The sequence below is a fragment of the Haliotis asinina genome, chromosome 3 (assembly GCF_037392515.1).
Source record: "Haliotis asinina isolate JCU_RB_2024 chromosome 3, JCU_Hal_asi_v2, whole genome shotgun sequence".
In the NCBI taxonomy this organism is placed as follows: Eukaryota; Metazoa; Mollusca; class Gastropoda; order Lepetellida; family Haliotidae; genus Haliotis; species Haliotis asinina.
This window is the reverse complement of record NC_090282.1, coordinates 56,574,185-56,595,763: the sequence shown is the minus strand read 5'-3', so window position 1 is coordinate 56,595,763 and position 21,579 is coordinate 56,574,185. Positions and strand designations below refer to the sequence as shown.

Genomic DNA, 21,579 nt, shown 5'->3' with positions numbered 1-21,579 from the left:
CCGAATAACGGGATCGTGTGTTGAGGCTCGCTGACTTGGTTGACATATACCATCGTATCACCCATGATGTTTACCTCCGGATTGTCTGATCAAGACTCGATTATATATATGTAGAGAGATACAGCTGGAATATTGCTGAGTGCCTGATTGGATCGGAGTCCTACATTTACCCCAAAACCGTGCTCGTGGGATACATGTCTCATCCCAGAATGACACGTCATGCTGTAGCTCTTAAAATCATAGTTAAACCAAATTCAGTCATTCACTTAAATCACCTCAATGATCAAGGATGCGCTTTGTAGGAATTCATTGGTTTTGTTTTCGGATTAAAAAACTGACCCGTTTGGTGTGTGAGCACCATACCATTATAGAGATTCACCAAGGCAACGTTCCCAATCTGAGCTTCCTTTGAATTTTGCTAAAACGTCATCGGGTCAAAGCGACTTTCAAGTAAAGCTCACTAATCGTCATAAAATGTTATACATCAAACAAACCATAGATTCAGTATATTATAAAATTTATTTTGATTACATGTTGGAATATGTATATATATGTATACTTTGTACACTTCAATCCATTTCATTGGAGATCGTAGGATTGGACTGGAAAAATATAGATCACACATTGGGTTTTTACATATGTACATATATACAGCGCATTAAGTTAATTATATGGTACACATGAAGACCTTCCCAGCTCTCTGCGTGTATAGTTGCATTATATAGTCGTGAAGTATTACATTTTCCTCGAAATAATCCTTTGAGTTCCTTCCATTTTAGTACATCGCTGATTAATCGGGTACTCAGTGTTATGCCAGCACGTGTCCAAGTTTAGATAGTGCTTTCTTAATACGTGTACATAAATGTGTGAAATAGATCGTACAAAGGAACATCTTTTAAGAGAAAACCACGCAATCGATGATATATTCATCATTCTGAGAGGGAAGGCCTTGAAGATTATAAAAGCAGAATAATTAGATGCAACTGTTATCGTCTATATATCCACGTATTATATATAGTGGGCGATCACTCTCACTCAGTCTCACGTATCACATTCTCACAGGGATGACATCCAAGATGGCGGCACTGTTACCGGAGAGAGTTTGCCCGGGCACTGAAAAGAGATTCAGAGATATGGCATGAGACCTGAACTTATAACAAGCTACCAGTTGTGAGAATGTTTCATCTCATTAAATTCTGTGGAGGAATTCTGTAAGAATTAGTTCTCGCTTTCTACTTTCCAACGGGCTCATGTAAAGGAGATCAAACATGTTTTATCATTACTTAGAGCAATGTCTGTTTATAAAATCATACACTTGTTTCTAATATCATCGTTTAAGATGATATCCGAGTTACCTTTGAGGCAAAGAAATGAGGGTATGAACTGTAGTTATTGTATAGAGGGTATTATCTTAATGCTCATGTCATACTATGTTACCACACCGAAAATATCCCTTGGCTTTATCCTGCCGAGAACACTATAAATTGTATGAGAAATACCGATATTTTAGCACGAGTCTCGAAAATATAGTATGATGTGGGCACGAACATGCTATTCGGTTTATTATCGAAGTTGTCAAATTGAAAAATATACCCAACTCTACTTCAAAACATAGGCTGACAATACACGATCATCGCATTTTCAACGCTACTTCACGTCACCACGACAAAGTGATATTTTGCCCCAGGATGTCATATGAAAAAGGGAACCCCGATATTTCCCCCTCGTTCGTAATAAAAACAATATTTTCATTTATTAATCGGAAGTATGTCTTACGTGTCTTCAGATACTCTAAGGCCAGTTGTGTACATTTCCAACGTACATCAGAATCATCCTACTCGAAAGATATATTTCTTATGTGTTCTGTACACATACCATTTATGAACAGTTCGAATTGTTTTTTGAAATGATATCTTTTCTCAGGATAGCCATAGTGGTTACTGAACATAGATCATACACTCGGCAATAAACATATAAATACAAACAATAAGCAAACATGGACATTAAAATCAACTATGTATTGACGACGACATCTGTATCGTTCAGAATGTTAATGAATGGCGGTTACAAAACTTCTTTCTGCAGAATAGAAATATTTGTGTCTAATGGGCTTGCAACCTGGCATGCACTTTAAAAGTAAATAAGAACAACATTGTCCTTCCATTTTATCATACCTGTATTCCAGTTTCGTCCGTGTTCGTTTAATCTATCATGCAATATTTACAGGACTAGTTTTCTCGCTAAACTACTAGATCACTAGATGTCAAACTTGTAAAGGATAGGGTTCCATCTTTTTCCGTGGTGTCAAAGGTTTTATTTCAGGCGAAATTAAAGATTATTTTTTGAGAATAATCTTCAATGCTGAAAATAGATGTTAGCGGCAAACACATACATGTTTGTAAATAATCACTCAAAACTGACTTTACCATTATTACATACATCAAGCTATATAAGTGGCCTTAAAACTGTTATGTTCATTGCAATTTTAATGTGCTGGGTATGAGAGTTAATCAACCAAGCGGCAATTTAGAAAAGAGACCATAAGATGACACTTAATCATGTACCTGTGTAGTTACAGTTAAAACGATTTTCAAATAAAAGTGTACGTATCTCACAGTTCTAAAACTTACCAGCCCCACCACTTATAACCACATGGCGGACAGATATTCTGTGGGAAGTCACATTTCCCCGTCTTCTCGTTGAAGAAGAACCCTCCTTGAGAATAGGAACACTGCTTGAATCCCAAGAATTTCCTATTGGAACACTCGTAGTAGAAACTGCACCCTTTCAGCAGTGCAGAATATTTCCCATCTTTCTTGTTTGCACAGGATGGTGTGAGTCCACAAGGCTCTGCGGCGTTTTCTTGCCTATCACATTTACCACTTACGCTACTGAAGACTTGATCCGCAGCACAGGTCCCATTCCTGATGAGGATCCCCCTGCTACATTCAATGTAGTTCTTGCAACCCGTGTTGGCATCAGGATGGAAGCCCGAGGATTTCCTCTCGCAGGGATTAGGAAGAAGTCCACATGGTCTGGGTACCAGCTCATTTGGAATGATGCACTCCTGTCGGATTGGGTCAAAGGAACCAAAGTCACATGTTTTGTATCTGATGAATTTCTTCCTTCTGCATTCGAAGTAGTAAGTACATCTACCAAAAGGATCGGCATGGAAGCCATCATCCCTGTCGTAACATTGTGGTTGTTGACCTGTTCCACAAGGAGGTGCAGCAGTTTCCAAAGACTGGCATTTCAGACTCACTGGATCAAAGACCTTACCAGCAGGACATTCATCGTAGCCTTCAAATTCTCCGTCTCTGCATTCAAAGAAGATTCCACATCTGCCTTGTTCGTCTGGATAATAGCCATCATCTCTGAAGCTGCAGTCTGGACGAAGACCTCCGTTGGCCTTGGGTACTTCAAAGAGCGACACACAGTCGTGGACCTCTGGGGAGAAGATAGGAGTAGGTACTTGGCAGTCATCCTGAGCAATGTTCCTTTGGTCGTAACATGTGACAAAGGTTGGGGTCCAACGTTCAGTGTGGAAAGGGTAGATACCGCTTGGCCTGCCTCTGCACTTTCCATATCGCTCATCACAAGGTATGCAATTGACTCGATCACATTGGTTGGCGCGATACTCGCCTGCAGATGACAACAAACAGACAGTGACATCAAGTACTGAATGACTACTGAGAAACGTTGTTGCAAGACCATATATGGCAAACATCTAAAAGCCATAACATGAAAATCAAACACAAGCATTTATAATTTAAAATGAGTGAGTGAGTGAGTGAGGTTTTACGCCGTACTCAGCAATATCCCAGCTATATGGCGGAAGTCCGTACATAGTCGAGTCTGGACCAGACAGTCCAGTGATCAACAACATGAGCGTCGATCTGCGCAATTGGGAACCGGTGACATGTGTAAACCAAGCCTGACCACCCGATCCCGTTAGTCGCCTTTTGCGACAAGCATAGTCGCCTTTTATGGCAAGCATGGGTTGCTGAAGGACCTTCACGGGTCAAAATGAATCTGAACATGGCCTCCGAATGGCATATACAGAAAGAAGGATTTGCATTCGATTAGACGTTTATCAATGTTAGACCACACCATGCACATGTTGCTTAACTAAAGACCAAACTATGAAAGTTAAAACTTCTGAAGACGATGGAAGTACTGCAATACAATAAATGAGTATTTTCACATATTCTGAAAATAAATTAACAACACAGTCAGAGCAAAATGGTTTGCAAATGATATGGCGCCATCGAGACTTGTATGAAATCCTAGCTGACGTCTTTGAAAATATTAAATCCATAACAATGAAATGTGGGCAGTTTTATGTGTAACACAGGCTAATTCGGAATCCATATATATCAGATTGTGATAATGATTATGTTATGTTTAAAAGAAGATCTTTTTAAGTGTGAAACCACGATGAAGAAGAGAAAAATATTAACACACCTTAATATTTTTATGTTGTGTCTTCTGATAGACATTACGTGAGTCGGACACAGACACTTCAAGTTGTATTCGCTAATGTATTTTTCTCTTTAAGTCACATCATACCAGTTCAAGACGTACCAAAACAATTATTGATCTTTCTGTATGTTTCTGTCTTAACACTCAATACCAGCACTAACGTATTAATAACTGTATTTACATGCCATTATGAGCTTCTAAACTGAAAATGACTAATATGTATACACGTTTTATATGTTTCTCCCAGTAATGAATCCTTCTGAGACACGGTCCTATATACTCAGCACACCACTTCCAATTTTGTTTGTACATATGTTTGTGATATCCAAGTGTGTCAAAATGTAAATATAACAAATATCATATAAAACGTCAATGCCAGGGAATAAGTTGGTTTGCACAGAAACTGATAGCGACTTAAACATTCCCTTTCGCTTCATTTGTTCAACGGGCCGAAGACATCTCAGTGAATTTTAGGCAACAGACACTCATTAAAGATGTGTCAGTTCTAATTCCAAAACCTTTTTGAGCTTTAAATTTGGGTAAAGCAGACGTTTTTCCTGTTGCCTTTGTTTAGAGAGGGATCGGTTTGAATGTGTATTGGTAGATTCTTACTTTCTAGTCGAGTACGATTCACCTGTCCAATTGTCTTCACGTGATGTTATCATACACTGAGTGATGATTCTGCAGGCTTTACGTCCCTTTCTCTAAACCAGTCAACCGAGAAACTCACCTTGTTGTGACCGGGCTCGGTCGATGAAACATACGTATACTAAACAAAAACACATTTGGAGACATGCATTATATTGAAAATGGTTAGTACAATGTAGTTAATATACCATGATACCATAATGGTCAGCCTTTACCTGAAACATACGCCTATTTTAACTGACGAGCCACTCGACGTGCTTGCAGAGTCAGGTGACCACAACTTACGTGTGCCTAACCGCCAGTTTGTCTCCAGAATATACTTGTGTAAAATACACTTTAACAAACCTTGAGCGATAGACAATTTTCGTGCCATTCCTTACTAATTTGAAACATACAGCTGACATGCTATGAGGCTGACCTGTTTAATACGGTTTAAAGTGCACGTGGAAAGACATGCAGTAGATGACAATTCACAACCTGAGTACACGGGTGCATTTCAAACTGGTACGACATCTGGTGACGTTGAGGGCCGAGTTTCGAGGATGCGTAATCGTTTAGCGAATGCACATTTTGGGAGTCGCGTAACTGTTACCAGACCATACGAAACCGCTTGCGAGCTGTCCATCTTCGTGTCCAACGTTCCGATTCTGACACAGGTAAACCGTAACAACCGCCTATCGCGGACACAACTGCACATGCGCAAAAACCAGAGATAATGAAATAGTGTTGTAACGGGTATTGTGATTAAGTGTCGATGCAGATCACCAGACCTGAAAACCCATCTAACACGTATGCGATCCTCGTGGAAGAGATTTTCGTTCCTTGAGACGTCAAACCCAGAATCTTCAAGAGCTGGAGGCGCAGGCTGCGTAATGCTGTATTCGCATGTATCAGACAGTCGATGAAACAACGTTGCCTTCGTGTTGTGAATGCCAGCGGTACGGTAGAAGGTCGGGGCCAATGGCTAGTGAAATCCCAACGTGACGCCATCGTCTTACGTTTCATTGTATAGGATCCACCAAACGTATATTAAAAATGCTGAAGCGTACACACAACACTTCCAAAAACCAGATAAAAACCAAAAACCGAGACCGATTGTCGAAATAGGGAAGTACTTTGGTTACATCCACAAGAAATGTTGCAAAACTGGTGTATATGGGTATCACTAGTCTGAGTCTAAGTACTAAAATTATTTCAAATTTCAAAATTCCTAATTTTGTTACAAAATCGCTATGGACAAAGCAATGACGCATATATTTAGCTCTTCATGCTGATGAAAAGCAGTAAACAAAGTGAAAAATCAAATGTTTTGACAGAATTGAACTTCGTCTCTAAGATTGTGAGACACCAAGCCAATCATATGAGTAGTTTACACTATCCATGACGTCAATGACACTTATCACAAATACTTTCACAAACGAAAACTCGACATGCCTTCATTGTTCAGTTCAGCCAGAACTTAGGAATATATTTCCATCTGTTCATATGTTGGCTATATTTGTGGCGTTATTAGATTTAACAGTCGTTTTATGCCATGTTCCTTGATCAAATATACACACAGTTAGGCGTCACCCATGTGACCTGCTAGTTTGGATACTCAGTGGTAACTATCATAACCAGATCTATGCCTGTCATTGACATCATTTGTTTGATTATGTTTGGCAACTAAACAGGTGATGACGCTGTGATGACGACCCATTTGCCTTGCTTGGCCCTGCATGACATGTCAGCACTTTTCACGTCAATCACCTGCCATCACTCAGCGCTAGTAACTTTCTCCTCACCATGACTGATTTTCTAACCCTATAGTGAAAGGAGAATCTCACAACAGACCGAGGAAACCAAGTGTGTGAAACTTGATTTTCAAGATTCAGATGGTAGGGAAATGGCGTTGCACGTGAAGAACGTTTTCCTTGCCATATCTTGGGGTCAAGATTCTAAGGAAGGCTATTTCAGTTATAAACATTTGTACTTTGTATTTCTGATCTTCAGTGGTGAAATATGACACTATGAAAATAGTGGTGCTTAACTTTTGTGCATGTGTATAATATTGTGGTGACGCTGACATATGATGATTATGGGAATCGTTATCATTGTCAATAGGAACGACAAACTTAACACAGAAGAAGGAGAGAAATATATGGAAATATCTGCTATCAATCGGTCATTTTGCAAGTTATGTATTGTGGACAAGTTAAAGGCGTAACTTTTTCAGAAACTGCTCAAAATAGCAAACAGACACTGCGTTGCAAATTACCATGACATGCATTGTCAGACTAGCTGATTAGCTTAAACATTCAAACGGTTCCTAGTTGTAATATGTCTTCCCTATATGAATTTAGCTAGTCAATATATATTCCATGAAATATATCACAAGTTAGACTGTCATTATTGTGTGTCTCACTGACAACAATCATGCTATGTTTCGAAACTCTGACATGCACTGAAATCTGTTGGGTAATCGTAATAAGTTGCGTCTTTTTAGAATACTGTGGCTTTGGTTCGAATCCCGTAAGAGCCACGAGTATGTGTTAACGTAAGTTAATCCCAAAGTAATTAACAGTCACGACCTACTTTCAGTTTTCTCCTCACATGCCTTGATATAACTGCATTATTGGTCAAAGCGGGTTTTTTAATCCTAACTAATCAAACACAAGTGTCGTCAAAGATACAATAATTAATTCATACCAACATCTTTCATGTGCGATCTGTCCCAAAAGTGGTCTAATTTAGTGTGACGTGAAAAGAACGTCGAATATTCCCGTCCTGGAAAAGTTTGTTATATTTTTGGGCAAATTGTTGAAAATTAAACCCATTTTCACATTCATTGAATGTGTTGCTTAAAGTATCGCTGTATTTGCAAATAGTTAAATATGATCTAGACTAGCAAATGCTTATCTTTGTGAACTTGACGAGCACGGAGATAATAATGGTTTATACTCATTAACCTTTTTCAGAAACTGGTATCATATCTTTTGTTGTTTATTGACATCTTGCGGAACGTATTCAACTTTGATTCTTTCGTTTTGCACCATGTTAACTAGGTATGTTGTGAATGTAAGTATTATATATAATTTGTCAATAGTCACGTTAAAAGCACGTATTAATACCATAGTCTGTTGGGCTAAAAGCAACGAAGGAGAAATTTGTTTCACTTTGTAATCATATAAAGAGCGGACAGAAAAATATTCTATTTAATCTCCTCGAGAAATCTCTCCGACTTTTCGTTTACCTTGCCCTTGTGTTAAGGTATTCAGAAACCGATCACTGTTCAGACATGTCAAGTGAGAGCAAATGACTTCTTTTTCTCCATATATGACGTCAATGCTGGTACACAATGTGTCTCTTTGAATATTTGCTTAGTGATCGTCTGTCCCTCACGGTGCGCCAATAGCCAAACATGAGATCACGTTGTCAGCGTTTATCATGCAGGCGCACACATGTTCAAACTGCTGAAATTGATAGTACCCTTAGAATTGTTTGGAAAATGTCGTAAACATGGATAAAATTTTCTGTTTCAAAATTACTTTTGAATCATGTTTTGTCGATATTTGCTTTCCGTTGTTAATGGCATAATCATCCACATAGAGGCAACTATATTCTTGACATAACGAAAAGTCCCAAAGTATAACTAATGGCGTTAATGCCATGATTATGTGAACCATATATGTCTGCTTAAATATAATATTTTTTGCAATAGCTTTATTCAGGTTTATGAATGCGCATACTAGCATATAATAGAACTTTCATATACACCAATATGTTCTCTCTCGGCATTTATAAAAGGACCATACCTGAAAAGGCAATTTTGTTGTTATCGTTTCAATCATGCATATTAACAATCCACAAAGGGAGACTATGAATCCTGCTAATTCAGTTAGATTGATTCATGAAGAAAGAGTATATATGAACCGAATATATTTGTTCCATACGAACAATTAATGGTTAATTCCTATGGCAGGAGACCACCGTACTGCGGTGAATGTGTACTTATATAAGGGGTAGCCTAGTGGTTAAAGCGTTCGCTCGTCACGCCGAAGACCCGGGTTGTGTGAAGTCCATTTTCTGGTGATTTTCCGTGATATTGCTGGAATATTGCTAAAAGCGGCGTAAAACTAAACTCACTCACTCACTGATATGCTCATAACGTTCCACTCTTGAGAGTGTCTCTGGTACGTGGAAGTGTATTGTTAGTAATATGGATAGATAGCCCTAATTATATATGTAATATCTTTTTCTAGATTAGGATATAATTTTGAAAGACTAGTCTGTCACTTGATGTTCTTCAAACCATAGAACATTCATTGTTAGCAGGCTATGCTTGATGTCGGTAAATGTTGTGCCAAAAAATTAATTTGGTTGACTCTTCGGTTACCGGAATGAAATGCTTGTTGTCAAGCAGTGACGCTCATATCCTATCTAAAAATACCACCTCAATATTCCTCATGTCTTCTTTCCTGACATGGGTGTTTCAGATTGGTGTTCTGTTATTGGAGATGACGTTCGGTGTTCATTATGTCCATTTGAAACACTTCCTAATGTATGAGACTTTGCCTCAAGTGTCATCTTTAAGTCATTTATATGGTTCCTGTTTTAACCATTTCTGCAATTAAGCATATATGTTTTATGGTTGCTTTCTTATCCTGGTGCTTAATATTGTATACATAGTAAAATCACATACTTTGTCCTGAGAATCGGCTACAATCAATAAAACGTTACCTGTCGGGTTTGTTTAACTACAATGGAACTGTGATGTGTGGACACATCTCCTTTAGTGAGGAAGGGGATGAAAGATGTAGTTCCGTTTTATGATCGTTACATAATTAACTTTGTACTTGTGTTTTCAACGTTGGGAAAATGATAAGCAAACCGTTGCGAGAAAACATGGTTTCAGTCATATACAAACATTCATGATATATCGTGTTTTCAACACATTTCTTAAAATTGTAGTGATTGGGGTTAAACACGCAACCCTTCATTAAGACTTTCAGCACATATTAAAAAGCATCCCATGTTTTCTCGTTTTGTTGATATTGCATAGTGTAAAGAACAGACGGTCAAGTGAACAAATTCCTTTTGTTTTCTGAAATATAAGAAAGCTATACTTCCAGCGTTTGTGCAGAAAACGTTAACTGGAATTCCTAAGCAAAGCAAGAAAACGGGATGTTAACATATTTCCTTTCAGCGTGCTTCAGTTGTTAAATTAGCTTAGACCACGTTACGCAACTGTCGATTTGCATTGCTCTTTGTTCAACAAGAAGATTACAAAAACATGAAATGGTAAACTACTTCGAGTCTTCATTTGGCTTGATCGCAAGGAACATTTATTGAAAAGAATTGGGACAGTTGGTAGAAAGAATCCGACATGTGTCTGACACATCTTACACGGAGATGCGAGATCATACCCATAAGTTTACATTTCGTGTGGTGGTGCTAAAGATCTGTGGAATCATTAAACATTTGCACCTCTGTTTGAGCCATTAATTCACTCTCTCAATATTTTGTGTGCAACAAGCGGCGCATGGATGAACTCCCTGACCTTAGAGAAAATAGTCACTGTTTAGGATATCGAAGTGCACTGAATGATTTTTGCCCATGCTACTGTTTGGCAAAGACCATGTATACTGGTTGAGGATCATTAAATGGAATGGAACTCATACAGGCTGTCACTGGATGGATCTTTTTTAACACAAAACGGCCATGAGACGTGGTCTCGTATGTGTCATTTAGTGTTGATGTCATGGTACGTAAAAAGAAGTAAACCATATATTATATTTGTGTATGACAAGGACGACTTGACGTCATGGTGAAATGTTTGGTGAAAAATGTTTTTTGGATAAACTGATGATCCTGCACACTGTACTAAAACAGTGTTTCAGGCAGAACAGTTCCAGATGTGATAAAGTACCATTAACAAAACATTCCACGCCTTTCTGATTCTGTTTTGGGCTTTGCATATTTTGCTCATTGTTAGTAGACATCGAAAAATAATAGATCCGATGTCACAATATCTTGTAGAGTTATAATTGAGTTAAAAGATTCTTAAAACTTTCTTAACTCTCCTATCAAGTATACGTGGATAATATGGGAAACAACGTACTAAATTTGTTGATCACTTATACATTCTAGAGCCTCCAGACACAATTAGTTACAACTCACCCCAATGTAGTTGTAGTATCGCTCATTTAAATTATAAACTGGATACTTGGATGCAAAACCACTTAGTACATATTGTTTGAGGATTTGGGGGGACAAAAGGGTATGATCAGGTTTCCTTGTACTTTGATGGTTGCCTGGGTGGTGGGGTTGCCAGATGGTTAACGCGTGCGCTCGTCACGCCGAAGGATCAGGTTCTATTGTAGGTACAATGTGCGAAGTCCATTTCTGGAGTGAGGAGGCGTGAAACAAACACTAGTTACAGCGTCGGGCAGCATCACTCATCATGTCACACACATAAATCCTTCTGCATGTTCAACATCACATCTCAGGAATAACTTATACTCTTGTATACTGTATTTCCTATTCTCGAGGTACTTACGGATATCAGCTGAAATAATAATACAAACAGTTCTTATCGTATGAATGCTTGCTGCTTTTAAATGAAGAGATTCCTCCACACATAAATCCTTCTGCATGTTCAACATCACATCTCAGGAATAACTTATACTCTTGTATACTGTATTTCCTATTCTCGAGGTACTTACGGATATCAGCTGAAATAATAATACAAACAGTTCTTATCGTATGAATGCTTGCTGCTTTTAAATGAAGAGATTCCTCCACACATAAATCCTTCTGCATGTTCAACATCACATCTCAGGAATAACTTATACTCTTGTATACTGTATTTCCTATTCTCGAGGTACTTACGGATATCAGCTGAAATAATAATACAAACAGTTCTTATCGTATGAATGCTTGCTGCTTTTAAATGAAGAGATTCCTCCTCTAACATCTGCATCTATCAACTGCTTGATCCATCAGGTGTTTTACTACTCTTGAAAAACAAGGTCGTCCGACTCTGACTTATCGAGGCGTTTCCCATTCTCGCGGCATAACGAAGAAGTAACGTTATGAAGCGCAGGGAAGAGGAATCCTGTCGAAAAGGGCTTGAAAAAGTGATGACTTGTACAAGTTGGTAAAAACTCAGCATAGTCGTTGCATTGCCAAATTTTGATCATGCACACACTTGTTACCGGTCAGTAATGTAAACAACCGCTAAGTACGGGTGATCGGCGATCTCGACAAAAAATTTGTTTTCCGCGAGAACAGGAACATAAATGAACTGTAGATCAACCAAAGTAACAAATTCCCAACTGTGAAACGTATAAGACTTGAACCTTGGTCTTTTAGTACTTGCTTCGACATTACTGGTAACTCGTCAAATATCGACATCATCGAACTTGTACAGTTTGCTACAAATGTCTCATTATTTCCATGTAAAGATTTGTTTCCGATCGTATCTTTATGGTGGCTAGATGAGTTGAAACTTCATGTCCATCGGGGCGTTAACAACACATTGTCGCTGTTGATGTAATTGTTGGTGTTGGTGGTGTTACTGTTAAAGATAATTGGGATCATCCACAAACTAACTAAAAACACCCACTACCTTTTAATCCCACTGAACGTTGGGCACAAGGGTGGGGGGGTGCATTTGTAGGATTTGTAAATGCTGCGAAACAACCAAAACCAATTGGAAAATCTCTATTGTACGATTCCAACTGTATCATAAGCATGATATGAATCGCTGTCAACCAGGTTTCACCACAAATGTAAGACTCCCCTGTTCGATCTGTGGGATCTATCAAAACCATATCAAAAGGCAAGCAATTGTCGGAAATCATGTTGTGTGGGTTAAACGTCAAACCTTTGGAAAGTTTCACAGTTACATTCTTTGGAGTAATCCTGATCAAACACATTCTGCACCGCTACCTTTGGAGTGAAATTTGACGTTATTGGCAAATGCGTATTTTTTAAACATAAATAAGATGCAGCGGAGTTCAGCGGAGTATACTGTAAAGATTGACTGATCCCCCCCTTTACCCACGTAAAGCTGAAGCTATGATTGTGCCTTTTTGCCTTGTGCTATTTACAGATTTTTGGCATTTTTTTATATAATTTTTGTCTTCAGTTGTTTCCTTTTTTGTTTGTTTTCCATGGTAACGTATTGGACTTAGTGTAATGGGAGTCCAAAAATCGTTCAATATATTTTTCTGCAAAACGTGGTAGATATTATATCAATCAAGTGGTGCCTTTTGCTAATTACAGGTTTTTGTGATTTATTATTTTCACGGCCTTAGCCTCAAAATGGGGGATGGGCTTCGTTTCCGGAACACAACTCTAAAACCTCTTAATATCTGTCAGGAACACTTGGCAGGTATATGTGGCAGATCCCACAGTGATGTCTTTTGCTATTTACAGATTTTTGTCATTTTCAGTTTTCTTGGTTTCCATGGAAACGTTTCGGCCTTAGTCTCAAAAGGGAGAGGTGTGTTTCGTTTCCGGAGCACAACTCGAAAACTTCTCAATATCTTTCAGCAAAACTTGTGAGGCAGACCCCAAATAGGTGCCTTTTATGGTGATATGTCATCTTCTGATGACTCTTGTTGGTAATGACATAGTATGTGTACACAAACATACAAAATTTATGGGAAAATAAGGTTTAGACACACGGCATAACGTTACGTTGATAGGACAACAATGGATAATATGCTTTTGTTATGTACTGAAGGACCATGTCGGCACAGCTGTTCAGTCAACTCCAGATATATAAGTGCACCAGTAAACTGATTGTGGAAACTACAAATAAACTATGTCAGTATTGTTAACAGGTTATTGATAGCATCATTGTGGTGAGCTTACATGTCTGTGGCGCTCATGTTCATTTATGGATGCGAGTCATTTTGTGATTATTCTTATTTCTACTCCCCGACCAGCTTTAGTGTCACTGAATGTAAATTCCAAAATACATGTAGTTCATTCATGGAGGATGACAGCCCTTCGTTACAGGAAACTACGATGTCCTGTTTTGTTGAACAAACGTTCAGTGTTGCGTTAATGCTTCAGAACATACACTCTCAAAACGTGGGGAAACCTTAACTTTCAATTTGGATTCAAAGGAAGTGTAAACGTTAACGAACGTTTCAAAGACAGATATCTTATGAAAGCACCACCATTTCCCTCTATTACCAACGTTAAAGACAACGCATGATATGCACGTGCACAACGCAGTAGCCTCAAACACGTGCATGGCCTCCCATTCTTGATTTCGACGGTTTTCAAGAAGGTCGAGAAATCACTTAGAATATTTATTTTGACACTCATCTTGCATCACATATTTCTTAGTGTTTGTTTCTAATGGTTCATTTTAAAATGAAAATCGTACACATGCAAATTACATGCCATGCACCAATCATCTTTCAAAAGCGAATACATTCCAAATAGCTATGGCTGTAAGGAAGTGCAAATGATGATACACTCTCAAAACATTGATTGACTCCGATAAATCCCCTAAATATCTTTAATCGTAAATTTAAAAAAATGAAGTTCCCCAACTTTTAAAGAGTATATTACAAATGAATGTCGATGGGACATTCTGATATATGTCCCACCAGAAACGACGTTGGGCAAGCGAGTGAATCCAAAAATATTCTCTTTTTTCGCTGTTCAGAATTTTGACATATTGCATTTTGAGGACATGTATGAAACCACTGCAGATCAAGATTAAAACTTTGATGGTAATGTGTATCGTTTACACGAGGACATTATTATCGTTTCTGATGAGAGAAGTGCAATAATTCATGACGACGAAGCGTTGTCCGCCGACGATGTGCAGATATTGGCACAGAAAGACTCAAGGTAGCCAACTACGGACCTACATCTGACGGATGCAATGTATGAAATGAGTGGCCTGTGTCAGTTGTTATACATGCAAAATGTTTCATGAACAATGAATGTAAACATAGCCCTGTAAAATTCCTTGAGATATGCTTATGCCGCCATGTGCAAATGGAGGCATAGAATTGTTTTGTTCTACCTACACACCTTACTCCTTCAGATACTGCCTAAAACATTTTTCTGTTATTTTTGGTTTCATCATGTGGTTAGAGAAACAGCGTTTTATAAAATCGTAACCATGACTACTCAAGAGCTTGTAAGCTTGCATTATTACCTAGTACAGACAAACTAGTGACCAATAAAGTGGATTGAGTCCTTGTCCAGCCATCATCACATGTCAAGGACCTTGGAGTTATCATGGACTGGCTGATGTCCAGTAAAGCTCAGGCACTCAAAACCGCTCAAACTGCAAATTACTAAAATAGGCAAAATCCGCAAGATTGTTGATATAGACACTTGCAAAACTCTAACGAATGTCTTTGTCGCATCTAGATTTGACTATGACAACTCCCTTTAGTCCAGGTCAACTGTCCTCTTGCACCTTCAACGAATCCAGACCTAGAACTCGACTCTGGAACTCCATCTCAATGACTCAAATCTCACGACTCAGTTCATTCCTTCAAAACGTCTTTGAAAACTTGGTTGTTAAGCCACGAACTCTTGTCTTCCTGAAAAGCGCCATTGAGGATGCCAAGCTAATAATTCTATTGTATATGGTGAAAGCATGACGACACGCAGCGAGCCAGGTATCAGAGCCTGGTCACCTCAACATTCATAGTCTCGTCTCTCAACAAACGCAAATGCTCTTGTGTCAAACCTGGCGTATATTTGTTAACGAATATCCATAGCATTTGTACACGAAGTATAATTAATGTTTGTCAGGGTGAGTTGAATGGCATGGAAGGTGTCGACATCTTCTTATTTGTATTTGTCACTGTGAATCTCTTTAAAAAACGAACATATGTTCCCTATGAAAACACACCTCTGTGAGACCTCTGTATAAAATGGGAGAGACGCAGTTCTGCACTGAAATATTGTTTCAGTGATAGCTCTAAGCAATGAGTGCTGGACCTACATAAATTTGAATTATTAAATTTGAGGTTAATGCAGACTTTACTAGTTTAACGGCACTGCCACACCGATGTCTGGTATTCCTCTAATTCATGTGACCCGATACAGAATCATGACATTTAATGGAACTGTAATATCAAGAAACACAATTCAAGTTGATTTTTTTTAAATGACAATTTTTTTTAAACGATTCTCCAGTTAAACTGGATTAAAAAGGTCTGAATTTGATCCTACTTAGGCAGCATTTCAGTTGTGCGGAGAAAGGTAACGAGAGAACTTCATATTAATGTTGTTGGTGTTGATTAAACCTAACTCATTTATAAGAATGCATCAGCCAGTATAGAGTATGCCAATTGCATGTACGCGTTGTAAAGCGTGGCATGCGAATCGTCATCCCTTAAGGATTGTTAACGGGTTTTTTTTCACATGCAAATTTTGCACACTTGTTGCTTAAGCACATGACATTGAGGTCAAGTGACCCCGCAACATGTGCATATTAAGTATCTTATCCATTTTCAGTATTTTTGGTTTCATCATGTGTGAAGTTTCATATAAACGATTTAATTAATAATTTGAGAGAAATATCTCCATTGATGGTCTATACTAAGTGTAACATTACTGTGTTTCCTTCCCAGATATTAACCTAAGTCTACTTCGATTTTAACTTGATTTTGGATTGTTAATTTTTCTACACTCAAAGTAGATTCAAAGTAAATAGGATAGTTTGATTCATTGACGCATAGATCTATAGGTACATAGATTACATCTACATGCACAATCAGACAGTTTCATTGATTTCTGACAGTGCTCATACACTTAAAGTAAAATGTCTCTATTCACTAGTACTGATTACTCTGTTGATCATTAGTAACTCCAACTCACTGTAAACAATAGCCTGTTCTGTTGCACCATCTTGGTCCATTACTGTTCCGGATGACACCAATGGGACACAAGCGACGACATGATGCTGATGAGAATGACCTGGTGTTGGCATTTGCTCTACACTTCATATTCAGAGGACTTTTTTCATCCAGACAAGTTAACCTTAATGTTAACGATCATCTACCTTAATAATCCTCTGGCTGCAACCAACCTGTTTAATTATTACAGGTTGGCTATGGAACAATGTCATTTGTTGATTTTTTCAATACAGATAAGATTGGTGTGGTATTCATCTTATTGAACCATAGCTTGGTTTTGTTACAAGTGTGCATTTCAAATCTAACATTGCTACGGGATATTTGAGTTCCCTGATCATGTTAGTATAGTCATAACGACAATGAGGTCAATAAGACCAGGAACATATTCTGTATCTAATATTTGTAACATACCTATGTCAGTCCCTAAATCCCCTAGCTTCTTCATTTCTTATTCCAACATGATGCATTTAGAATATCAAATATACAGTGTAACCTGTTCTGGTCTAGTAGAAGAGCATTGGAACTGGTGGTTGAAAACTATGTGCATAGACATGATTAAAGCCCTTTGTTGAATAAACAAACTTTTACATGTGACTGTTTATATATCACAGTCGGATTGAGAAATCAGTAATTTCATGAAATGACTAAAAATTTCAGTCATGTCATGAAATAACTAAGAGAGCTGTCCTTTTGCGTCATTAATCAATATACGTCAGTCATTTCATGAAATAACTAAGAGAGCTGTCCTTTTGCGTCATTAATCAATATTCGTCAGTCATGTCATGAAATAACTAAGAGAGCTGTCCTTTTGCGTCATTAATCAATATCCGTCAGTCATGTCATGAAATAACTAAGAGAGCTGTCCTTTTGCGTCATTAATCAATATCCGTCAGTCATGTCATGAAATAACTAAGAGAGCTGTCCTTTTGCGTCATTAATCAATATACGTCAGTCATTTCATGAAATTGCACGTAATGACTTAACCTGCAAAAGTGGATCACAGTTTCAAAACACGTATTGCCACTAACAGTTAAACTATTGTGTCAACGACTGTTTCACTTCATCTAGGCTTTGAAGCATTTACATATGTTTGTTTGCCACATGGGAACAGAGCAGCCTCACAAACCCATCTCCACCACACATAGATGGAATAACACTTCTTGAAATGGCTGAAGTATATTGATTGTTGTTACACAAAATGACGCGAAATGGCTGAATAGTTTACGACATTACTGATTTTACAACCCGGCTGTAACATATATATTCACAAATAACCAAAATACCTAACGTGATTACCTTGTCGAAAACGTCACTGATTATCGTGCGTATGCAACACTGGTGGTTTCCTGTGTAACCTGCCTTACTTTGTGTCAGTCGACTTGGTTGTTTGTAGCGTTTGCTATCACCCTTTGGCTTGCGTGGCCGTGACGTCTGAGAAAACCTTACTGACACCGGTCTTCATGTAGATCGAAGGAAACGTATCAATAATTACTCCAGTAAATAATATGCAAGATGCATATACCAACGTTCTTAAATGTAAATATGGATGTAAAATCATGTGTATGTATACCAATAAGATGTAATTTACTCAGCTACAAGTAACTTTGCATGCAAATACAATATTTTTTCTTTCATATGGTCCTAATTTGCTACAAGCATATAACGTCGTCAGCGCATATAACACCAAGTTCCAAGAAATACCGAGTGTAATGTGGCATCTACTTGTGAGTCCTATGTAATTGGAAAATGTTTAAGGATTAACCCTGTCTTGAACATTATTACGGTTTATTTCATGTCAGCGTTATGTGAGAAGGTGGCGATTCCGGCATGTCGGGGCTTTTGTGAAATCAACGTAAGATCGTAAGGTAAGGTAAGGTCTGGACAAACCAGAGACAATCATAAGGGCGGATCTGTGAGTCGAGATCTTCAAAAGTCGATATTGACACTCCACAAAGCCCATGTACCAGTTGATCACACTTACATGATACTGTTACTGAGTTGACGTTTTATCAACTATAACTGAAGGTTATTTAATAGATAGTATCTGTTAGAAGTAGAGAAGTATATCAATTCGGATCCTACCTTAATTTTGAAAATAAAAAAATCCGTTTAAACATTGTCTTAAATGAAGAACAAAAACACGTGCGATATGAAAAAAGAAAACGTCTTCTCATAGTATGACAAGACGGCGTGCCGCCAAACTACATTTCATTTCATTTACAACAGGCATTTAAACTACTACCATTGTTCCATACATTCCACTCAGAAGAAGTGACAAAACACCCGACTGTTTCCATATAACCATAGTTCTATGTATGAGTGGTGATTAACTACTGTCGAGTGTTCTCGTTGTGAGTGTTCAAACGTCGTTTGAATAATCTATCATACGCTCAGTTGTCAACTGGTTTACATGGGCCATGACCAAACGTGTTCTGGTATGTGTGGACTATGTTCCGTTGGTATCGAAGAAACATACTGAATTTCGTATTTTCAAAAGAAAAGCTGCAAGGAGCAAGAAATGCAGATGCTTTAACCATAAGGTGTGAGTATCATTGTCAAGGAAGTCCATTTGCTTGGTAATGTTCCCAGCATCTGAATCGAATGGAATCTCTAAATAAATCAGATTGTCAAAGTGTGTGATCATTAATGCCATAATGATTTACTTGATGATTTGGCAGTACTTTATACACTCATATAAAGAGAGCTATTTTATGCATGGTTTTATTCATAACATTTAAATACATTCACGTACATGGGTTTTTAGAAACAATTCTTTTTTAAACATCATTTGAAAACTTAAATTTGTTCACATACATAAGGGTAACTTTATCTCTGGCTACAAGCCTAAGATTAAGAAGTGATTCCATATCATACCATCACGAGAAAGAAAACAAATTGTTGCCATCATGGGATGGTTTTGTACAGCAACCTCAACTTTGGTCACTTTTTCACCACCTAATGAGGGTAGATATCGACAAAAAAGAAAAGACAATATTGTTTCCCGAAAAAAGTCACTGCACAATTATATCATGAGCATATGTTTGTATGAATGAAAATTAAATGATAAAGATGCCAAGTGTGCTTGCTTTTTCTAACCCATCCTTTATATGTGTCACGCACAATAGTGTATATCGAAACAATTAGTCGGAATGTTATCGTTTTATAATTACGTGTCTGTTAGTCCCAAGCGAAGGCTGCGCTTATCTGGTTGATCCTGCCATTAGTCAAATGCTTGTCTCAAAGCTTAAGCCATCCATGTCTAAGTACCAACTCTAGCAACTCTATTTGGACATTTTTTAATGTGTCGCATAATCATCACACCTGAAGCTTAAATTATACACTGTGGCCATATGTACGTGTTTTCGTTATGTACATCCAACCAGAAGTTCTTTTCATATGCATAATGAACCGATCATCATACTAAACCGAGCAGAGAAGGCAAATAAAGTAGTTCTTACTTCAATGTCTTGTCGTAGGATTTCGAAAACTGTTATCTATTATCTAAGTCAAATATTGAGTTTAATTCTTCTCAGTACTGTTTACAAAACATTTGTCCTCAATTGCTGGGATTTGCCCTGGACCTTTAAAGAAAGTGTATTTTCTTTTTTGTCGTATGGAACACTGACATGCGATAGTGATAGTTGAGAACATTATTTTTAACATCTTTGTCCTTTGTCAAAAATACACAATTTAATTGTTTCTTCATCAGAACCTGCTAGAAGTGTTGGCGTCTTTTCATGAAATAGATATACATGAATAGATCCTGTGGGTAGTTACAAGTATCCTTGCTGATGTTAAATGCACATTGGTTAGCTCATATCATCTTCGAAAGATATTTTAGGTAAATTGTTGGTGCTGGTGCTGTTGTTGTTGTTTTTCAAAGCAGGCATTAAAGATTTGTAATTCATAGAGACACAAGATCTACTGATGCCAACCCCTACTATGGTATACTAACATATGGTATGCTGTAATTGCCTTCTACCGATGGAAATGGCCAATCAAGAGACTTAGACTGACAAGGACATATTCTTAGTAAAACCATGGTGTAATTAGCGGGAAAGCAAGGTCGGTTTGAACGAACATTGTGTGTACAACTGCAGGAATGTGCTCACTAACCTAGCCAGTGTCGAGACTAAGATCTCATGACAGTCGGTTCAAGATGCTTTGCTGAGTACACAGACTCATTCCTCGCCATGATGACTTGAAAACCTTGTGAAGATGTCCCTTCATTACAAGTGTTTAGTTTTGTGTAGTTTCCATGGTTTGGTTATACAGTATTTTGTGGGTTGACCTGGCAAATAATTATAAATCAGCCACGTTGTGCTAAAATATGTTATTTTTTTCTTTAGCATTGTACAACATATCCAAGATGCTACATCCGCTAAGTATAACATAACATGGACTGAAAAGGTACAATTTCACAACATACATAACTTAGACAAGATACTGTTACTGCTCACTTTTGTTTTCAAAGATTAAGTGACATCACTGACAAACGAGTGGTTTAACACTATGCGTTGCTTCACTTGGTAGTGTTAGAATTGAGTATAGCTGCTGCCCC

At 37.9% G+C, this 21,579-nt stretch overlaps 1 protein-coding gene across 1 annotated transcript in view; it reads right to left on the bottom strand.

Annotated features, from left to right (window-relative positions):
• Window positions 1-1,088: 1,088 nt before the first annotated feature.
• The window catches only part of LOC137276912 (uncharacterized), a 45,382-nt gene continuing 24,891 nt past the window's right edge, over window positions 1,089-21,579 (bottom strand). Inside the window, exons 3-4 of the mRNA XM_067808562.1 lie at window positions 2,631-3,642; window positions 1,089-1,113 (exon numbers count right to left, since the gene is read on the bottom strand). Of these exons, the coding sequence (XP_067664663.1) occupies window positions 1,089-1,113; window positions 2,631-3,642 (1,037 nt within the window). The remainder of the gene's footprint in view (window positions 1,114-2,630; window positions 3,643-21,579) is intronic.